The sequence below is a fragment of the Epinephelus moara genome, chromosome 12 (assembly GCF_006386435.1).
Source record: "Epinephelus moara isolate mb chromosome 12, YSFRI_EMoa_1.0, whole genome shotgun sequence".
Taxonomy (NCBI): Eukaryota; Metazoa; Chordata; class Actinopteri; order Perciformes; family Serranidae; genus Epinephelus; species Epinephelus moara.
The window spans coordinates 31,728,475-31,747,722 of NC_065517.1; the positions used below are offsets into that span (position 1 = coordinate 31,728,475).

At 40.5% G+C, this 19,248-nt stretch overlaps 1 protein-coding gene across 2 annotated transcripts in view; it reads right to left on the reverse strand.

Annotated features, from left to right (window-relative positions):
* lpin1b (lipin 1b) overlaps positions 1-19,248 on the reverse strand; it is a 29,539-nt gene extending 10,291 nt beyond the window's left edge. The window contains exons 1-5 of one of the 2 annotated variants that reach the window (XM_050058549.1): positions 19,092-19,248; positions 4,378-4,581; positions 4,187-4,282; positions 1,259-1,548; positions 215-328 (exon numbers count right to left, since the gene is read on the reverse strand). In XM_050058549.1, the coding sequence (XP_049914506.1) occupies positions 215-328; positions 1,259-1,548; positions 4,187-4,282; positions 4,378-4,581; positions 19,092-19,163 (776 nt within the window). In that variant the 5' untranslated portion in view covers positions 19,164-19,248. Of the gene's footprint in view, positions 1-214; positions 329-1,258; positions 1,549-4,186; positions 4,283-4,377; positions 4,582-8,788; positions 9,005-19,091 lie in introns of those variants that run through there. The other variant, XM_050058550.1, reaches the window with a different exon arrangement.

Genomic DNA, 19,248 nt, shown 5'->3' on the forward strand with positions numbered 1-19,248 from the left:
CCCTTTGGCCAATTGATGTAATATTGCTTCATTCGCATCCTCCCATGACCCTCTACCACTGTGCCAAATTTCACATGGATTGACCAAGTCAGTGAGGAGAAAAACATGGAACAGACACACACACGGACAGAGTTTTCGTCATTATATAGTAAGATAGAGCTGTTTGTGATGCATAATTACACAAAGGCCTTTGTCATATGTGTGAATGAGTCACCTCTGAATGGGGCTCCACTCTCCATCTGAACGAGTGTAGATGCCCGTCTGTTTGAATGAGCCGCTGGTTGAAGTGGTTGTGGTCTCCTCTCTTAGAACATCCCGAGACGAACTCCTGCAACACACACAAATACTGTATATGCACACCATGCAACATCGTCATCTGCATTTTTTATACTATAGAGTAAGTAAGTACCCCATACAACCCCGCTTCAAAAAATCCGAACTGTTCCTTTAAGATTAGAGCAGACTGTTTCCTTCAGTAACAAAACCTGATTTCAAAGCAAAACTTTGCTTACATGACATAAACATCCATCTTTTCTTATATAGGTCATCAAGTGTATTCTCTGTAAGCTTATCTGAATGAAGAACCACCCTGGTGTTGTTTTACAGTAGAGTACAGTAGAGATGAGCCAGGATTAAACGTAATGTATCTCCTACACACGTGCAGAGGAGTAAATAAATCTTCCATGTGGCAGTTATTTACAGCAGCTGCTTGGTTCATTCATGATAAATGGACTTAAAAACACCCAGTACAGTAAGGGAGGGACATGGCTCCTATAGCTGCACGCCTGACCGACATACTGTATATACATGCTTGACTGATTTAGACTAAACACTGCGCACAAGAGGCAAAGTCACGTGTCGGCAGTTACAAACTGTGTGCGCAGGGAGTATGTGCCCCTTATCTTAAACACACAGGGAGGATATTTCCTCTGTTCACATGCAGAGCTTCTTCTTTTCTATTCAATCAAAATCACACATGTGGTTTTCATATGGTCTTGAGTGTGTGTGTGTGTGTGTGCCAGTCCCACAGCTGGAGGCCTCTCCACTACAGACGCTCATCTGTTTATTCTCCACTTCCATTACAGCTGCTCTCAGAGCTCATTTCAGTGATGTATTATACTTTTTATCTCCCTGTCCACCCCTCCTCACTGTCACGTGTATCGCTTCCCCTCACTGCTTCCTTCTTTTTAACTTTCTCCATTCCTCTTTTCTCACATATCCTTCCTCCTTTTTCCCGTATCGTCTCCACGTTTCTCACCTGTTGCTCTCAATCTCCGCCATTTCATCCGAGCTGATGTCTATAGTGAACATGTCTTCGTCCTCCGAGTATTCCCCGCTCTCCTCCCTCCGTACGCTGTCCGCCCTGGCCTTCCTCCTCCTTTTCCTTCTCTTCTTCATCATCATGGAACTGCCAGTCTCTCCCAAGGTCCCCGCGGAGCCCAGGGTCTGTATCGGTGGCCCGGAGCTCTTCCCCATCAGGGAGGAGCTCATCATGATGGCCCCGTCTGACAAGATGGGAGAGGTGGCCAGGTAGGAGGGAACCACTTCCTGTTTAGACGAGAAGATGCAGAAGTGAAACCATGAATGCTGTCTTTGAAATTCACAAGTGTCATGTAGGTGATGTTAAAGGGGAAGGGAGGTTTTCAAGTAAATGTGTGAGTAATTAAAACTTTATTTATGAATCACTTCTTATAAACAGGATTAAAAAGTGAAATAAGAAGCATCAGTAAATGCTTCCTCTACAGAGCCATAAAACTGTTAGATTTTGAATAAATATGCATTTTTAATCCATAAATCCTGAAGTATTCAAATTAGAGGGTATTTTTTAACCATATTTTCCAGTGTTTTTGTGTGTAAGTGATTAATGGAGACGATAATTTTTAAAACTGTTCCAGTATTGAGCGACAGGGCTGCAGCCAGCAGCTGCAAAATAGGCTGCAATGCACTCTCAATTTACGTCCACTAAAAGTGTTTGTTTTGCCAATGACAGGCTCACATTTTAGTTTTAAGTGTGTGACAACATTATGGAAAGGATCCCTACAGAGATAGACCTTTTATTATAGAGTAACATTCTTTTTGTTTAACCAGAAACAGCCCTGAAATCACTCTCGCCAAACCCACCAGACTCCATTTAAATAAACAGTGATTTTATCATCATAAAACATACTTAATTCAAAGTCAACAGAAACAAAATAAAACTCACAAAAGCTGTCTTGGTTCTTATTTTCACTGTTTCAACAATCGCCAAGTCTGGTTTGGTTGAAATAAACTCTTAATTCATCCAGTTAGATGTGAAAATATGCTGACTCTATGCACGCTTAAATTGCTGTTTATTTAAATGGAGTCTGGTGGGTTTGGTGATGGCGATTGCGGGGCTGTTTCTGGTTAAAGAAAAAGGATCTTAGTCTTTGACGAAAGGTCTATCTCTGTCGGGATCCTTTTCATAATGTTGTCAGACACTGATGATGGTGATGATGTTGATATTGATGTATTTGGTTCCCCTCACCTCGCCCTGATTGTTAAGTATCTATATGCTAATGTGTTCTCTCTTGTGTTTTTATGAGTGTTTTTATTTGCTGTGCGACTAATTTCCCTCTAGTGACAAGATAAAGTTGAAGTTGACTTATGATAACACTCTGAGCCTGTCAGTGGCAAAAACAAACACTTAAGTGGACATACATTAACGGTGCAAACACCCCTCGAGTGGTTGCACTGCAGCCTGTTTTGCGGCTGCTGGCTGCAGCGCTCTTGCTTAACACTGGACCATTTCCAAAAATTGTTGTCCTCATTAGTCACTTAGATACACAAACATGGGCAAATAGTTTCCAAGTTGAAGAATACCAAAGTCACCCTTTAATTGTTGCATTATGTGCATCTGCCTGCGACACAAAGACCCATTTGTGCTGCTGTGTGCAGTTTGTTCAGTGGAACACTTCCAGACCAGCACTAATATTATCTCTGCTATGAATGTGAAACACTGAAAAACTAAATCCAAAATATCTTCTCTAGCATCCGCCCTGACAATTTCCGCAACCGAGCTAAAACTAGATTTTGAAATCTGGATCAGCTCCCACTAGAACAGGACTCTAACTGTGAGTGTTTTGCACAATTTTGTTCCGAGGCAATCGCTGCCAAACTGTTTGCAGCCACCTCTGCTGTAAGGAGACCCTCAGCTGCCAAACAGCCAATCCACAACAGTCTGTTCCTCAATTCTGTGAAAGGAGGCGACTCTACTTCCTTCTAGGAAAAGAAAAGGCTTTCCAGGAGGGTCTCCTGCTGTCGGCGTGGGGGAGTATAAATGTGTATGTGTGTGTGTGTGTGCAGACATACGGGGAAAAAAAGACAGAGAGGGAGGGAGAGGGAGGAAAATGTGAGGTTTAACCATATGATTTGTGGTTTGGACAATGCTCCCTCACGTTTTCCTTCTCTTTGCCAAGAAAAAAAAAAGGGTTCAGAGAGACAGTCTCCCCGCCTCCTGGTTTCTCTGTGAGGCCTGGGAATGTGACACCACTCTGGGGAGAATAAATCACCCTCTTCCCTTGTTGGTGCCGCCCCACTGTCTCAGTAGTTCCCCGCTTGTTTGTGTCGTTCAGCTGCGCACGTAGCAAAGACACATATTACAATAACAGTACACGGGATTTGGACGCTTCAACCTGCAGTTCGAAAATCAAAAAGTAAAAAGATTTTTAGAAGGAGGAGGGTGTTTTTCTTACTTCATCTTTCTAACTAAAAACCAAATTCACTTTCTTAAAAGCATAGTTCTTTGCCATGAAACTCAAGTGCAGGTTTGTCCTCAGTCATAAGGCCACTGCATTTAATATAGGTCAGAAAGGCTGAGTTAGTAAAAGCTGCATTCAGGACTCATTCACTCACTGATGAACACAGGAATGCTGTTCAGCCAAAAAGGGAAAGGAAAAAAAAAAATCTTGGCCGCTGTGCCAACTCTGCACACAGCGTGACCTTGTTCGAGCTACTACACTATGACTGCGCGTAAGGAGGAAAATACTTTGGATAAACGTTCTCGCTTGTAAACATGGGTGTGTCTGGGTGTCAGGGACGTCAGCAGGGAGGAGACTGGTGTGTTTTCATTTGAATATTGTTTTATTTGAATCAATGTCCGTTATTTAACAGGTGTTTTGTGACACTTTCGCCTGGAGTATGTAAAGCTGCTCATGGTCATACGTACCTGATCATTTTCTGTTTCCTGCACAAAGAATGCTTCTCCATTGTCCCCGAGCTTCATGTGTAGATCCACTGGCTCGCCGTTGATCTCCATGTCCACCTGGAGGAGAGGAGAAAGGGGCAAAGCATCAAGTATCTGAGAAGCTAGAACTCTCTCAACTCTCTGTGACGGAGGAGACAGGCGGTTGCCCTTACCACTTTCTCTCGGGAGCGGAGGACTCCCATCTTGCCGAAGCGGACGTGGAAAGGTGAGCACTGCAGGGATCCATCGGGCTGTCTCACTACGATGACGTCAATGCAGCCAGAGAGCGTGGCGGGATTGAGGCCTCGGTAGAGCTCTTTGACCTGGACGAACACCTGGCCCGCCAACTGGCCCACGTAGTTCATGGTCTGGCGGGTCTGGAGGGACAAGAGGGGACAACATGATCAGCATTGAAAGTGTAAACTACATACATACCAAGAGGTCAAAATTGGGATCTTTTTAGCTGGGCTTGTATGAGGTACTTATCCATAGTCAGTATATTACCCACAGTAGATGGCAATCGGCTCACCCCAACTTTGGAGAAGCAGACTGGAGTACTGACACGGAAGCTGAGCAATGTACTGCTATTGACGGGGGCAGCAAGAAAATGTAATTTAGCCACCTTAAAAAATCAATAATAGTATAAGTGTATGCTATTTTAAGAATATTTTCAGGGCCGCAGAAAGCCCTTGTCAGTCCACATTGATGCTCTCGTCAAAGCCACCAGACTCCATTGAAAAAACAAGTAATTTTAGCTTGCAGAACACAGGAGCTGCCAGTCTACTACTGCCTTGATTAGTTAGTTCGTTTCTGTTATTGTGTGACTTTGGTGAATCTGAACTAAGCCTTTTGAATGCCGAAGTCACACAATGAGACAAATAAACCAACTGATTGAGGCAGCGGTAGACGAGCAGCTTCTGTCTTCAGAGATGTTAAAATTACTGTTTTTCTCAATGGAGTTTGGCTGTGAAGAGACCAGCATTATGGCTTCAGCTACTGGTTGGAAATCACTGTCTAACAGCAAGGTAAAGCCGTGAAAATACTTTAAATAGAGTGTATGCATATTGTTTGTTTAGGTGGGACTATTTTAGGTTGCTACAATATGTTGTGTTGCTGCCTCATCCACAGCAGTACATTGCTAAGCTTCCACGTCAGCGCTCCTGTCTGCTTCTCCAAACTGGGTGCGTGCCGACTGACATTTAACTACCACATGTAACACACTAACTATGTATAAGTACCTCATACAACCCCACTTCACACGATGTGAACCATCCATTGAATAGTCGAGATCATTAAGCTCCACATCACCGTCTCGAACTTAGTCAACCTTCCAAGAAGGAGGTGTTTATGAACCAGCATCTACTGTGCCATTTTTGCACTTGTCAATCAAACCACCGATGACGTACAACGCTCCCTCAGGGGGCATGAGGTGGAGTTATTCTAATACTATGTTCTGAAGTCAGTGTTCAAGCAGCACTGTGACTGGTATGTCTGAGGAAAGAGGACACGGTGGCTGGTTCCTGTTCTGTACTCTTCTCCCAGGACAGTCTGCGGCCTACATACAGCAGAAAGAACCTGTTGCCACTTTGACCTTCCCACCTGCTTCTCCCCTTCCTGATAAGTCTGGGAAACCTGACTGTTTTCCATTCAGCGACCCCTCGAAAGCAGAGGTCAAGGAAAGTTAAACCAGTCTGTGCTCATATAGTGTAGTGACCTTGTGTGGCATTTATGGGCTGAGATGGGAACTACAGCTGAACACCTGGGCGCTCAGAGACATGTCAGAATGTGCAAATGTCTTTTGAAGGTAAAGAATACTGTCACGCGATAACTAGATTAAATGCATGAGTCATTGTTCTTTAACAGCTACAGACGCCTCAGTCAGTCATACACTGTACACTGTAATTACTGTTTCTGGTTTGGTGATAGCAACACAGTGACATTAGAGAAGGAGGGGGCACAAGGTTTGGTATTTAAAAGAATAGTTCACCCAACAAATGACAACTTGTATATCAATTACTCCACCCGTGTTATGATGAATTTGTTGAGGAGACATTTTCTCGCAGACATGCCTCCAAGGTGAACGAAGAATCCAAAAATGGAGTAAAGTCTTAATGAATTGAAGTCAGTGGGGTCCACGTTAACAGCAAGACTACTGTTAAACTTCAATTAATAACCTAGGCTAATATTTGCTCTGTTCACTGAAACCAACAGGCCCTTTATTTGGGACAGGCCTTTAATTCCCTTCACACAAAACTAAACCAGTATGAATATTACTTGTGTAAAAATTAGGCTTCGAATAATATATCAGTTATGAATCATTCATTTGATCTCGCTCCGACTGACAGCACATCAGAAAAAGGGCGAGTCACAGCACCTGGTGTACCGACACACCACCACTTTATCCCGTTGGATCAATTTTCACGAAAACCCCTTTTGATTCTTATGATCTGAGGACCCTTATGGACTAAAGGAATATGAATAACTTACAGGGTAATCGAGAAATGGACACATCATTTGAGGCAGCCAACAACCTGGTTTTATACATCCAAAGAACTGCTTGGCATCCAGACCAGGCCTCTAACTGAGACAGGCCTTTACTTGTCAAGATGTGTAGCCACACCAGGCTGATAAAAGGCACTTGGTGTTTAACTAGGACCAGGCTTTTAATTTGAGTTTTACAGTATATCGAACATCTGTTTACAAACTCTCACACAACTCGCACAGTATAATCCAAGCCTCATTTATCCAGTTGTACGCTTAGCACCTCCCAAACAGACACTCCTTTGCGACGGGGAAAAGAACTAAAGTGAAACTTATCTACGCTCTCTTCAAAGCCAGACTCCACTGACAAAAACAGTCATTTTACCTCACTGAACACAGGAGCTGTTGGTCTACTGCTGCCTCGATCAGGTAGTTTGTTTACGTTATTGTGTGACTTTGGTGAGTGTTCCTTTAAAACCCTTAAAACTTGTTTCTCAATCCGCTACTTACTATGAGTACTGGGATCTAACACGAACACACAATTTCCTGCCAACCTTTAATCACTTTTGGTTGTTTCCTGATACAGATTTCTATAATTGTCTAATCTGATCAAACCACACAGTCCTGGTCCTGGTGAAGCAGATTACCTAAGTTTTTTGGGGGCAGTTGTTGTGAAATACTTCAGATTTGAAGCCAGGTTTTCATCCATGCACGCACACTTCCCTGAATTTGTAACATTAGGTCCTGTCACTAGTTACATAATTATACCTCATGCATGGATTTCTGATAATTAATTACTGGAACAAGCTAAACTGGCGTCTTTTTCTTTCTTTACAACACTTACGCACATGCATTTCTACTTCTCCATAGTGGTATTGATCCTGTTATGTACCTCTGTTTCTGTTTCAATTAATCCCATTTTCCCCACTAGCCGTTACAGCTCAACTCTAAAACAAATAAATGCAAATGAAGGCAAATATGACATCTCTCTCTGCAAGTAGCCTCAGGATTAAGAATATACGCTAAGGTAAAGACTTAAGGTAAAGAACTAAAGCCATTTCAAGAGCATCTATTAAACCTCATCCCTGCTAGCACCATGATATGACTGAAATATTTACATTTCTATGATGCAAACACCACGACCACACGTGATAAGTCCCACATGCATAGCTATCAAGACTCCTTGAGGACTGCAGTTGTCTCACAACAGGATGGAGGGGGTCTGACCTTGACTCAGTTGGCAGTCGGGCCCCTAAATGATTGCAGCAACAGGGAAGATTTGGCTCAATGCCAGCATATCCCCCCTCTTTGAACATGTGACCACAAGCTCAGGCCCCTTATAGAGGAACACGAGGCCTAAATTTAGAGCAGCAGACCAGCCATAACAAAGTCTTATAGACGACCTCAGCCATCTTTAATTATTAATTTCCCCCTTTCATCACTGGAGCATTGGGTTACAGAGCTGCAGCTGATTCTCAAAAGCACTTTTAATGTGAACACTGCTATGAGCTGCAGAGACGCATCCAAAAATAGATGTTCTTGAGGTGCAGATGAGATGTGAGAGAAAAGAGGAACAGTCTCAACACACTGACAGCACTGTTTGGTGTCAAAAAGGAGTAGTTGTGAATACAAACTTACCAGAGCCTGTGTGAAATGCTGTTTTTAAAGCAAGTGGCTTGTATGGTCATTAGTTAAATGGGATTACAAGCTGCAGTTGTGATTTCCTTTCAGGTTGGAAACTGGCTGGGCCACTCAGCAGATAATGTGCAAGTATACATTATGCCTCACATACTATTATCTGCACTGATGAGCATTTAAGAGAATAAAAGTCCCGGCAAGTAGATGTTACATGAGTTATTAGTGTTATTTAAAAGACAACATATGTGCCTGTGTTTTTTCATGCACATATTTCAAGGGGAATAAAAGCTGACTCATAACATCCTGACACTGCAAATGGAAAATGTAATAAATGATTGATGATGAGTGTATGCTGAGTTTAAGGTCAGAGTAGTGATGGTAACAAACATGTAAAACTGTGTTAAAATCACACATATCATCAGACACACAGGTGCAGTCATACACATCATAAAAACAGCCTCATACCTTCTACAGCTGCTGAGTCTTTACCAACACACGGAGACTGGCGTTTCCTCAGCGGTGAATGACAGCTCGACACCACCCTAAAGAAGCCTCATATCCCGGTGGAGGTGATGTCTGAGTGTCTGGTAAAACCCAAACCTGCTGTCACGGACAAACAGCGACAATAAACGGACTAGTTAAGTCAACGCGATACTCGTTTGTCCCTCTGTCCGCCTCTGACTCCCCGTCTCTCTGTGTATCTCAGCGAGCCTCGTCAGTGGGTGACATCACCTGCATCGAATCCCGCCCGCTGGCCAATCAGCGTTGAGATGCTGCGTTGCGAAACTCATCGGTTGAGCTGCCACAGTGGCAACAGAATTACAGTTAATAGCTTATATTGTCGCAAACAAACGTAAAAATCGGTATTTTCGACGTGAACGTAGCGTTGTATGTGTATTTTAGCTAATTTATTAATTTAGCTAATAATTTTAGCTAACTTTTAACTGGATATTTAGGCTAAAACTTCCTAAAACAGGCTAATTTGTACTCTGCAGTGATAAAAACATATATTAGTCCATGTTTTTTATTTAAAGACTGTGTAATTGGAACGAGCCTACAGCGCCATACTGTCTCAGTTTAAAGGGCACTTAAGGAAACTGTAACCAGCAGCAGCCGTGCTGTGACGGCGGGAAATAGCGGCGCTACGTCAGCGCTTGAAGTTACCCATTCAGTGTGATGCAGTGAGGTGATCCTCTCAGCCAATCACAGGTCTGCATGAGAGCACATGCGATGTTGGCAGACGAGCCTCTGTGTGCTGAGGCCCAGTAGAGTTACTGTGTGTCAGGAGGATGTGGTGGTGGACCTGACCGGTGGAGTCATCATGGGGAACTCAGCACCAGCTACATCTGACATTTAATGACTGTATGAGAGGAGGGTGGTGCTGTGGCTGCACACGGGAGAAGTTTTCCTCATTGGTTTTTGTTCAGAAAGTTATTTATGACAGATTTTAACCCAAACCAGGACTTTCTCCCCATAAGCTTTACCAAAAAAATCACTCTCTGGTTAAACAAACAAAAAAAAAGCACAAGGCAAACCTTCCCCCACTGCAAGCCCAGCAAAAAAGGATCCAGGAAGTCATTGTAATGGAAAAAGCTTTTTTAAGTAATAAATTACTTATCTCAAAATAATGGCTTAGCATCTCAAAATAATGATTTAGTATTACAAAAAGAATCAGTACCTCAAAATAATTACTCACATCTCGAAAAATGAGTTGGCATCTCAAAAATAATGATTCATTATCTCAAAATTATCAGTTGGTGTCTCTTAATAACAACAAACTATCTAAAAAATAATGACTTAGTATCTCAAAATAATGACTTAGTATCTCAAAACAATAACTTAGTATCTCAACACAGTGACTTAGTATCTCAAAATAATGACTTAGTATCTCAAAAATAATGACTTAGTATCTCAAAACAATGACTTAGTATCTCAAAATAATGACTTAGTGTCTCAAAATAATGACTTAGTATCTCAAAATAATGACTTAGTATCTCAAAATTGTGACTTAGTTTCTCAAAATAATGACTTAGTGTATCAAAATAATGACTTAGTATCTCAAAATTGTGACTTAGTTTCTCAAAATAATGACTTAGTATCTCAAAATTGTGACTTGGTGTCTAAATAATGACTTAGTATCTCAAAACAATGACTTAATATCTCAAAATAATGACTTAGTATCTCAAAATAATGACTTAGTGTCTCAAAATAATGACTTAGTGTCTCAAAATAATGACTTAGTATCTCAAAATTGTGACTTAGTTTCTCAAAATAATGACTTAGTATCTCAAAACTGTGACTTGGTGTCTCAAAATAATGACTTAGTATCTCAAAACTGTGACTTGGTGTCTAAATAATGACTTAGTATCTCAAAATAATGACTTAGTAGCTCAAAATAATGACTTAGTATCTCAAAATTGTGACTTAGTTTCTCAAAATACTGACTTAGTATCTCAAAATAATGACTTAGTATCTCAAAATAATGACTTAGTGTCTAAATACTGACTTAGTATCTCAAAACAATGACTTAGTATCTCAAAATAATGACTTAGTGTCTCAAAATATTAACTTAGTATCTCAAAAATAATGACTTAGTGTCTCAAAATAATGACTTAGTATCTTAAAATCATGACGTAGTATCCGAAACCAATAACTTAGTATCTGAAAATAATGACTTTGTGTCTCAAAATGATGACTTGGTATCTCAAAACAATGACTTAGTATCTCAAAACAGTGACTTAGTGTCTCAATATAATGACTCAGTATCTCAAAATAATGACAAACTCTAAAAATAATGACTTAGTGAGTTTGTATCTCAAAATATTGACTTTGTGTTATTTTTCATTATTTTGAGATACTAAGTCATTGTTACTAACTCATTGTTTGAGACGGTTTTACTTTTTTTTAGATACTAACACTAACAAAAGAAAGTTTCTCATAATGACTTATAGTTTTTTTTTTTATCTCACACGGGGAAATGTGCTTCCATACATTTGCACACTTAACAGATAATAACATAGTCTAAATCAAATTTTAAAAAAAAACTTTGTTGGCATGGATGTTAAAGTTATTGCCAAAGCTACTCTTTTTGTGTGTGCGTCTGTGTGCGTGTGTGCGTGTGTGCGTGTGTGCGTGCGTTTGTGTGTACGTGAAAGTGGGAACACAGCTACAACTTAGACAGTGAAATATCTTTCTTCATGGAAACCTCCCTGTGGCAGCCCAAATATTTGATGGGCTACATGCTACAGCAGCCTCACGTGCAGCTCTTCTCCGACAAGAGCCAGTTCAGTGTGTGTATGTGTGTGTGTGTGTGTGTGTGTGTGTAAGGGAACTAATTGTTTTTCCAGACTGCGAACAGACTTTCTGGGCTAAACCAGAAAAGGAAGAATGTGTGTCTTTGTGAGCGGTTTTCCACCACAGCCTACCAACGCTGAGGCCTGTGTGTTGTTATCTTGGGGGACTGTTTTGTACTTTTGAAATGTTCGTACTGTCATGTCGAATGACTCTGTTGTGAAAGTAGGGGAATCAAATTAAAGATAAAAACCAATCAGATTTAAAACAAAGAATGTTCCACTCATAAATTTGAGCTAGTTGATAACTTCTTGAGTAGCAGGCAGTACATGTCACCATGTCAGGTTTGTTTCCTGAGAACTTTAATCTGCTGACCCTGCACCAACCTGCAGCCTCAGCTGACATGAGGCAGTTTTATGAATGGATAGATGACTAGATTTGACTGTATAATTAATGATGTAAAATGCACTTTAATGTGGCAGTATTTTTTCCCTCATTGCAAATTTAAAAAAATAAGCAATGGACAAATTCTTGTAAGGAAGCTCTTCTCTGCTGTGCAGCTACAGTTCAGCTAGCGTGACACTTGTTACACCCTGAATGTGCCGTGTGTTGTTGCATTATATTAAATAACCACATGTGAAAGATATTAACCCTGAGCATTAATCTGTTATGATATGTTACAGTAATCCTCCATGTGTCTTTATATAGTTATGGTAGTTATACTGTGCTGTGTAAGACAGGACTTGGATTCTTCTTTCAAACACAGTTGTCACTTTGGCATGGAGGTGTAAAGCATAAGCATTATCAAAGTATTACGTCATACATTATATCTACCACTTGTAATGCTTTATGAACTATGTTGTAGGTTGTGATGCATGAAAATAAACATTTACAAAGAGTTTTATGAAGCCATAGAAATGCATTACAGTGTTTGAAAGAGGAGTCCCTAAGTATCTCAAAATGATAAGTTAATATCTTTGTTTCAAAATATTGACTTAGTATATCAAAATATTGATGTAGTGTTTCAGAAAATATTGATGTAATATCTCCAAATAATGACTTGGTATCTCAACATGATGTAGTATCTCAAAATAAAGACACTATCTTGAAACAATGTTGTAGTATGTTGAGATAATGAATTAGTATCTTAGTATCTCAAAATTGATGACTTAGTACATAAAAACAATGACTTAGTATCTTAAAATAGTGACTTGGTATCTCAAAAATAATGACTTAGTATCTTAAAATAGTGACTTGGTATCTCAAAATAATGACCTAGTATCTAAAAAAATGACTTGGTATCTCAAAATATTGACTTATTATCTCAAAATAATGACTTAGTAGCTCAAAAATATTTACGTAGTATCTCAAAAATATTGACTTGGTAGCTCAAAAATAATGACTTGGTATCTCAAAATAATGACTTAGTATCTCAAAATAATGACTTGGTAGCTCAAAAATAATGACTTAGTATCTCAAAAATAATGACTTAGTAGCTCAGAATAGTGACTTAGTATCTAAAAATAATGACTTAGTATCTCAAAAATAATGACTTAGTTTCTCAAAATATTGACATAGTATCTCAAAAATAATGACCTAGTATCTCAAAATAGTGACTTGGTATCTCAAAACAATGACTTATTATCTCAAAATAGTGACTTGGTATCTCAAAATAGTGACTTAGTATCTCAAAAATAATGACTTATCTCAAAATAGTGACTTGGTATCTCAAAAATAATGACTTAGTATCTCAAAATAGTGACTTGGTATCTCAAAATAATGACTTAGTATCTCAAAATATTGACATAGTATCTAAAAAATAACGACTTAGTATCTCAAAATAGTGACTTGGTATCTCAAAACAATGACTCAGTATCCAAAAAGTATTATGTAAAACCTCTAAATACTGATTTAGTGTCCCAAAATAATTACTTTGTAACTCAAAACAATGACTTAGTGTGCTAAAAAATTACAGAATTTCTCAAAGTAATGAGATAGATAGATTGACAGACAGACAGACAGACAGACACTTTATTGATCCCGAAGGAAATGAGTTACTATCTCAAAAATAATGAATTAGTATTTTGAAATAATGTATTAACTCAGAATTATTATTAGAATCTTAAAATGATGAGAAACAAGACTAAGTTTTTATTTTTTAGAAAGTTCCTCATTGAACTGAAAGTTCCTTAATGCATCATAATGTCTTATGACTGTGTGTACGATGCTCTGCAGACATGACCTTTACAGAAAGTGTAACAGTGAGCCAGAACCAGACCCAGGCATGACACATACCATTATACTGTATTTCAACACCAGCAGTGAACAGCCCATACTGGCACCACACCGGCCTCACATCAGTCTTTTTGTCAGTGTCACAGAGATTCTCTGAGGATATTTGAGCTGTCCAGCTGCCCTCAGACATGCCTCTAAGAACGAGCTGCTTTGCCAGGAAGAGCTCAGTTCAGTCGATGTACTCTGGACACCAAACGGCATATGGTAACAATTTCACATTCATCACGTATGGTCAGTGGTGTGACCGGTATCAAGCTCCGACAAACAAGTTGACATATGACTCTGAACCACACTGCAACATTTATCAGCAGAGTGAAAACAAAACCACATGTTGTCACACAGACTTACAGCAGGCCTTATTCGGTACCTGAGGCTGACCTAATTTAGAAATGCAACAAAAATTCCCCTTCTCTGCTCAGAGGAGTGTCTTGGCTGGTGTGGTTGTCTCACACTCAGTTCAGCCAATCACAGCTTTGTATATACAGATCTGTAGCTATGAGCTGACTGCTTCCTGTGCACCAATCACATTATGGTACGGCAATCATTTGTTTACTTTGCATTCATATAGAAGAGTGCAGGGATTATTAACCCTCTGAGGCCCACCATGGACCCATATTTTAGGAGAGCAGGGGACATTTAGCAGGAGGTAGCAGGTCAGCGGTATACGACACATTGAAGTGGTACACATCATCTGAAAGCTAGGAACCTGAAGATTAATTTGAGATGCAACTCAGCACTGTGTGGGAAGTTTTATTGAGTCATAATTCTATAACCACTGTGTTTTGTTTAGGCGTCTATTTAAACTTTTAAGAGTGTGTAGGGGCTTAGAGCATTACGATGGAAGTATATCCTCCAGAGACCCAAACTTTTGTTAGGTATGCTTTTGTAATTTCTCCTAGCTATTTGGGATCAATAGGACCGGATAAGTATAAAAAACTAAACACTGTCAATGATAATTAAGTCCCAATGTCCTTCAACGAGACGATAATAAAGTTCTACTGTCTTCAAACAAGTACTTCCTAATTAACAGTGTCTTTACTTGTTACTGTTGCTAAAATTAGTCAACTTTGCTGCCATATCAAACTACAAACATCATTAATCATAAATAAACAAGTTTCAACCATAAAATGTGATCAGGTTTTGGACCTTGTCCACTTTTGTATCGGGGTCAACTGCAGACTTGTTTTTCCATGGATTAGTGTATTGTGCTCGTACTGCCACTAGATGGCACAAAAAAGGTCCATGAGAGGACAACAGGTCTAAATTAAGTAGAATGATGTCAAGTAGGTCAAGTAAACCCAAAATGGGATGTCCTCATATGAGGACACAGGGTCTCAGGAGGATATGATGGTCATTCTCATGGGAATCCTACTGACATTTTGGGTTTTAAGCAGGGGGCATTAGAAGAGTTACCACAGGGATGACTGGCTTGTGGCAACCAAGCGTTCATAGTGACATTGCTTTTTGATCCTTCAATGTCAGCTCTTCCTATCATTGTGAAGCTGAATCCACTAATAGGAATGTGAGCTGGGTTTAGACTGTCTTGAGACATAGCTGAATATGTCACAATTATGTCTCATAAGTTGTTGCTGCAATTTTTGGGTTGATACCAGTTTTAGTGCTTAATTTCAGCATGTTTTACCACTCAAGACTTGATAAAAGTGATCAAAAATCCCTCCAAAATTCCACATTAACTCACAAAGACCTAGAGGAACACCACAGAAAAATCCATGCTGTGATTTGATTTAAAAAATATATCCAGAGATTTCTCTATAAATTAAATTTTTCAGCAATTGAATGGCGAGCACTTCTGGAAACTGCTGAGAAACCTCCTTATTATCAGTATATCTATGACTACCCAAGCTCTCTAGTTTGTGGCTATAAGTTTCACAAGGCTGTGATTATCCCAATGGTCACAATCTGTCATTTTGTACTGTCAGGTCCTTTTCCAAAAGGGGCTAACATCATCACACGTGAAAAAAACTGAACCCACAAGAGTCTCAGCTTTCCAGTCATACCCAATTCATGCAATTCCAAGACTGTTTTGGGACTCCAGTATACTGAAATATTCAAAGAGAAAAAAGACAAAAGAATGCATTTATACTGCATGTGAAAAATCTGCATTGTTATTGCCCAAAACTGTACAGGACTAGCATAAAGTGGGCATATCTGTAAGAGGGAGACTTATGGGTACCCGCAGAACTTATTTTCATTCAGATATCTGAGGTGAGAGGTCAAGGGACTCCTGTGAAAATGGGCATACCCGTTTTCACTTGCCAAAATGTAGCCTAACTGTGGAGTGTTATTTAGCCCCCTTCCTGAGAAGCTAACATGACACTGGATTCCTTGGGTCCTCTAGTTTCATATGATACCAGCATCTTCTAACTAGCTTTAAAACTCAGTCCACTACAGCCTCTTTAAGACGGGGATGCCGGCTGGGATTGCCAGCAGCCTGCAGGTCTCTTAAAGTTCTTATTTTGAATCTGTGGGAGAGCGTGTTCAACAACACATTCAAGTACTAGTCATGGTGTTTAGACGTCATTTCAGCTGAGTCAGCGAGGGCACGGTGCTTTGACAAAGTTATTGCATAATCTTTTTACACACTTGGTTGATATCAAGGCCTCTGATTGGCTCAGGCTACTCTGGCCTGAGAGTCATGAGACCGACAGAAACATGAGCTGGAGCTGTTAAACTCTGATACAGTGATTAAAGGAAAAAAACTCTTTGTCCTTAATGCGTAAGATTATGAGTGTACAACAGCCTCTCAGGCAAAACATTGTTGAGTTACAGCTGGGGATTGTGAGAGGAGGAGAAATGAGGTCAACAATGTTTATCCACTCAGGACAAATAACTTTTATGGTGTTTTGGTCAGTGGTGCTCCCAAGGGGGGGCCGAGGGAGCCATGGCTCCCCTGACACAATTGCTGGCACCCCACTGGCAAAAATAATTAGAAGCTGACATTACTGTTTTTAAGAAGCACAAGGGTACCCTTCTTTTTGGTAAGGAGGCTAAGTAATGCTCCAAGATTAGACTCAATTTTGGCAAGGAAAAAACTGGCATGGCCATTTTCAAAGGGGTCCCTCAAACTCTCACCTCAAGACATCTGAATGACAGTGGGTTCTATGGATACACACCAGTCTCCCCTATGTTTTGTTCCTTACAATCGATATACTCCTTCAGATTAAAGTTTTATATTTGTCTTTTTAAGAAAAGGAAACACAAGCCTGTTTAAAGAACAATGAATTGCCTAACATGTACAGATACACAACACATTAAGTAAGTTTACACGCACAGTTAAGTCGAGTTACGGTTATAGCTTGACTAGGCCATTTAATTGGACTATTGTCCTTGTACCAGTATACATGCAAAGAAGGGGAACCAGTTAATTGACCAAAGAATGTCCGACTCCACTACGATAGGTGATATGCCCCTTTCAGCTTGTTAGTATTGGATTTTTCCAGTTGACCTATTCCGTCACAGATCAAACAACAGACAAATCGGTAAGCTAGCAGCAAACCCGTACCATGGTGGACAACTTTACAGCTCTGTACATTTTGTCCGTCCAAAAATACACAGCTATCCCAGCTGACATTGGACAAGAGGCAGGGTTCACCCTGGACAGGTCACCAGACTATCACAGGGCTGACACATAGAGACAGACAACCATTCACACTCACATTCACACCTACGGACAATTTAGAGTCACCAATTAACCTGCATGTCTTTGGACTGTGGGAGGAAGCTGGAATACCTGGAGAAATCCCACAGACACAGGGAGAACATGTAAACTCCACATAATAGGGCTCCCCAACGCCCGGTTTAAACCAGGAACCGTCTAGCAATGAGGCAACAATGCTAACCACTCTACAACCGCACTGCCAGAGCATAAAAGAATTCCTGAAATTCAGTTGTGGTTTTCGGTGTTGGTTCCACCCCAAGGTTTTCACCAACCCCATCTGACCACCCCTATGAAAAATTTCTGGGGATGCTACTGGTTTTCATCAAAACAAAATGGCACATGATTAAGAACCTAATCGTCAATACCTGTTGAAACTGATATATTGTGACAGATTCGACAATGTTTGGAAACAATTGCCAGAGAGTTGCAAGAGTTGCAAACTATCATTTTGTATGACAAACCCGGTCTCACTGCGAAGTCGTCGAAATCTGGTGCTTGGGCAGTGACTTGCGGTGTCAGAACCCAATGAAAAAGGCGTCTTTTAACGTTGGCATGATACGCGGCTGATTGCCGATATAGTGTAACGGCATCTAGCGCAGGGGAAACGCAGCGGGACAAGGACAAAAGTTAAGGTGGCGAAAGTCCGACTGGGGGCGGGAAGGAGGGATAGTGGATGGGTCCAACAACCCACGACTTTCACCTGAGAGAGCAGTGTTTGTGTCCCGTAAGATTCTAAAGCCAATCCCTGTTCTTTTTTCCTAAACCTAACCACGTGTTTTTGTTGCTGCAAGTAAAAAACTTCAATTTGCAGTGATGTACCAACGCAGTGCGTAACGTTACATTTCCTGTGTATTTTGAATGAAGACAATGTATGTAAAAGGCAGAACTTGACACGGTGTCCCAGAACATTAACAACCAACCTTTCACATCGTATCTGGACGTGGAAAGTCCATGACCGAACGTCAATATGTGACGAGGTCGGGCTGAAAATGTGTTGGTATGACACATGTAGAGCTCCTTTTTACTAAATAACCCAAACTCAGAAAACCACAGACTGGGTGACAAGATCAGCTCACCCATCAGGCTACCCCTCCACCCTGCATTACCCCTGTCCTCTCTCGTCCCCCTTTCACACACTTTTCCTTCTGCCCAAGTTTCAGTCGGAGCAGATCGCCTTACAGGGGGATTACTGAAACACACGGCCCTGGTGTCACTGTCTCTGCTGGCCTACAAACCAGCTTCAGGATTTGGGACCTGCTTTAAAACACTATTTCTGATCTTTAATTTATCAAAGCAGAACATTATTCGTCTTCAAATTATGTCTTTAGTCCTGCTCTGTCCTGATACATGAATACATTGCTTTTCATCTTTGCATTTTTCTCCCTTCCTGCTTTCAACTAGATGCATGTAAAATCATAATCCTTCACCTTTACATCCACTGATTGTGTGCATTTTATTCATGCTCTTCTTCCACACATGCATGTGATATACGGATCACTTTACCCAGCTCCAGGTGGTGTCAGAGACATACTGCTCCACAGCCTCAAACTCTTCATCATCCTCTTCTGATATCATGATTCCATAATGTGTTTGATCCCAGCTGCAGCTCTCCGGTCTTTGCTACCTCTGAACCGATGTGTATGTATAAGAACGCCCCAAG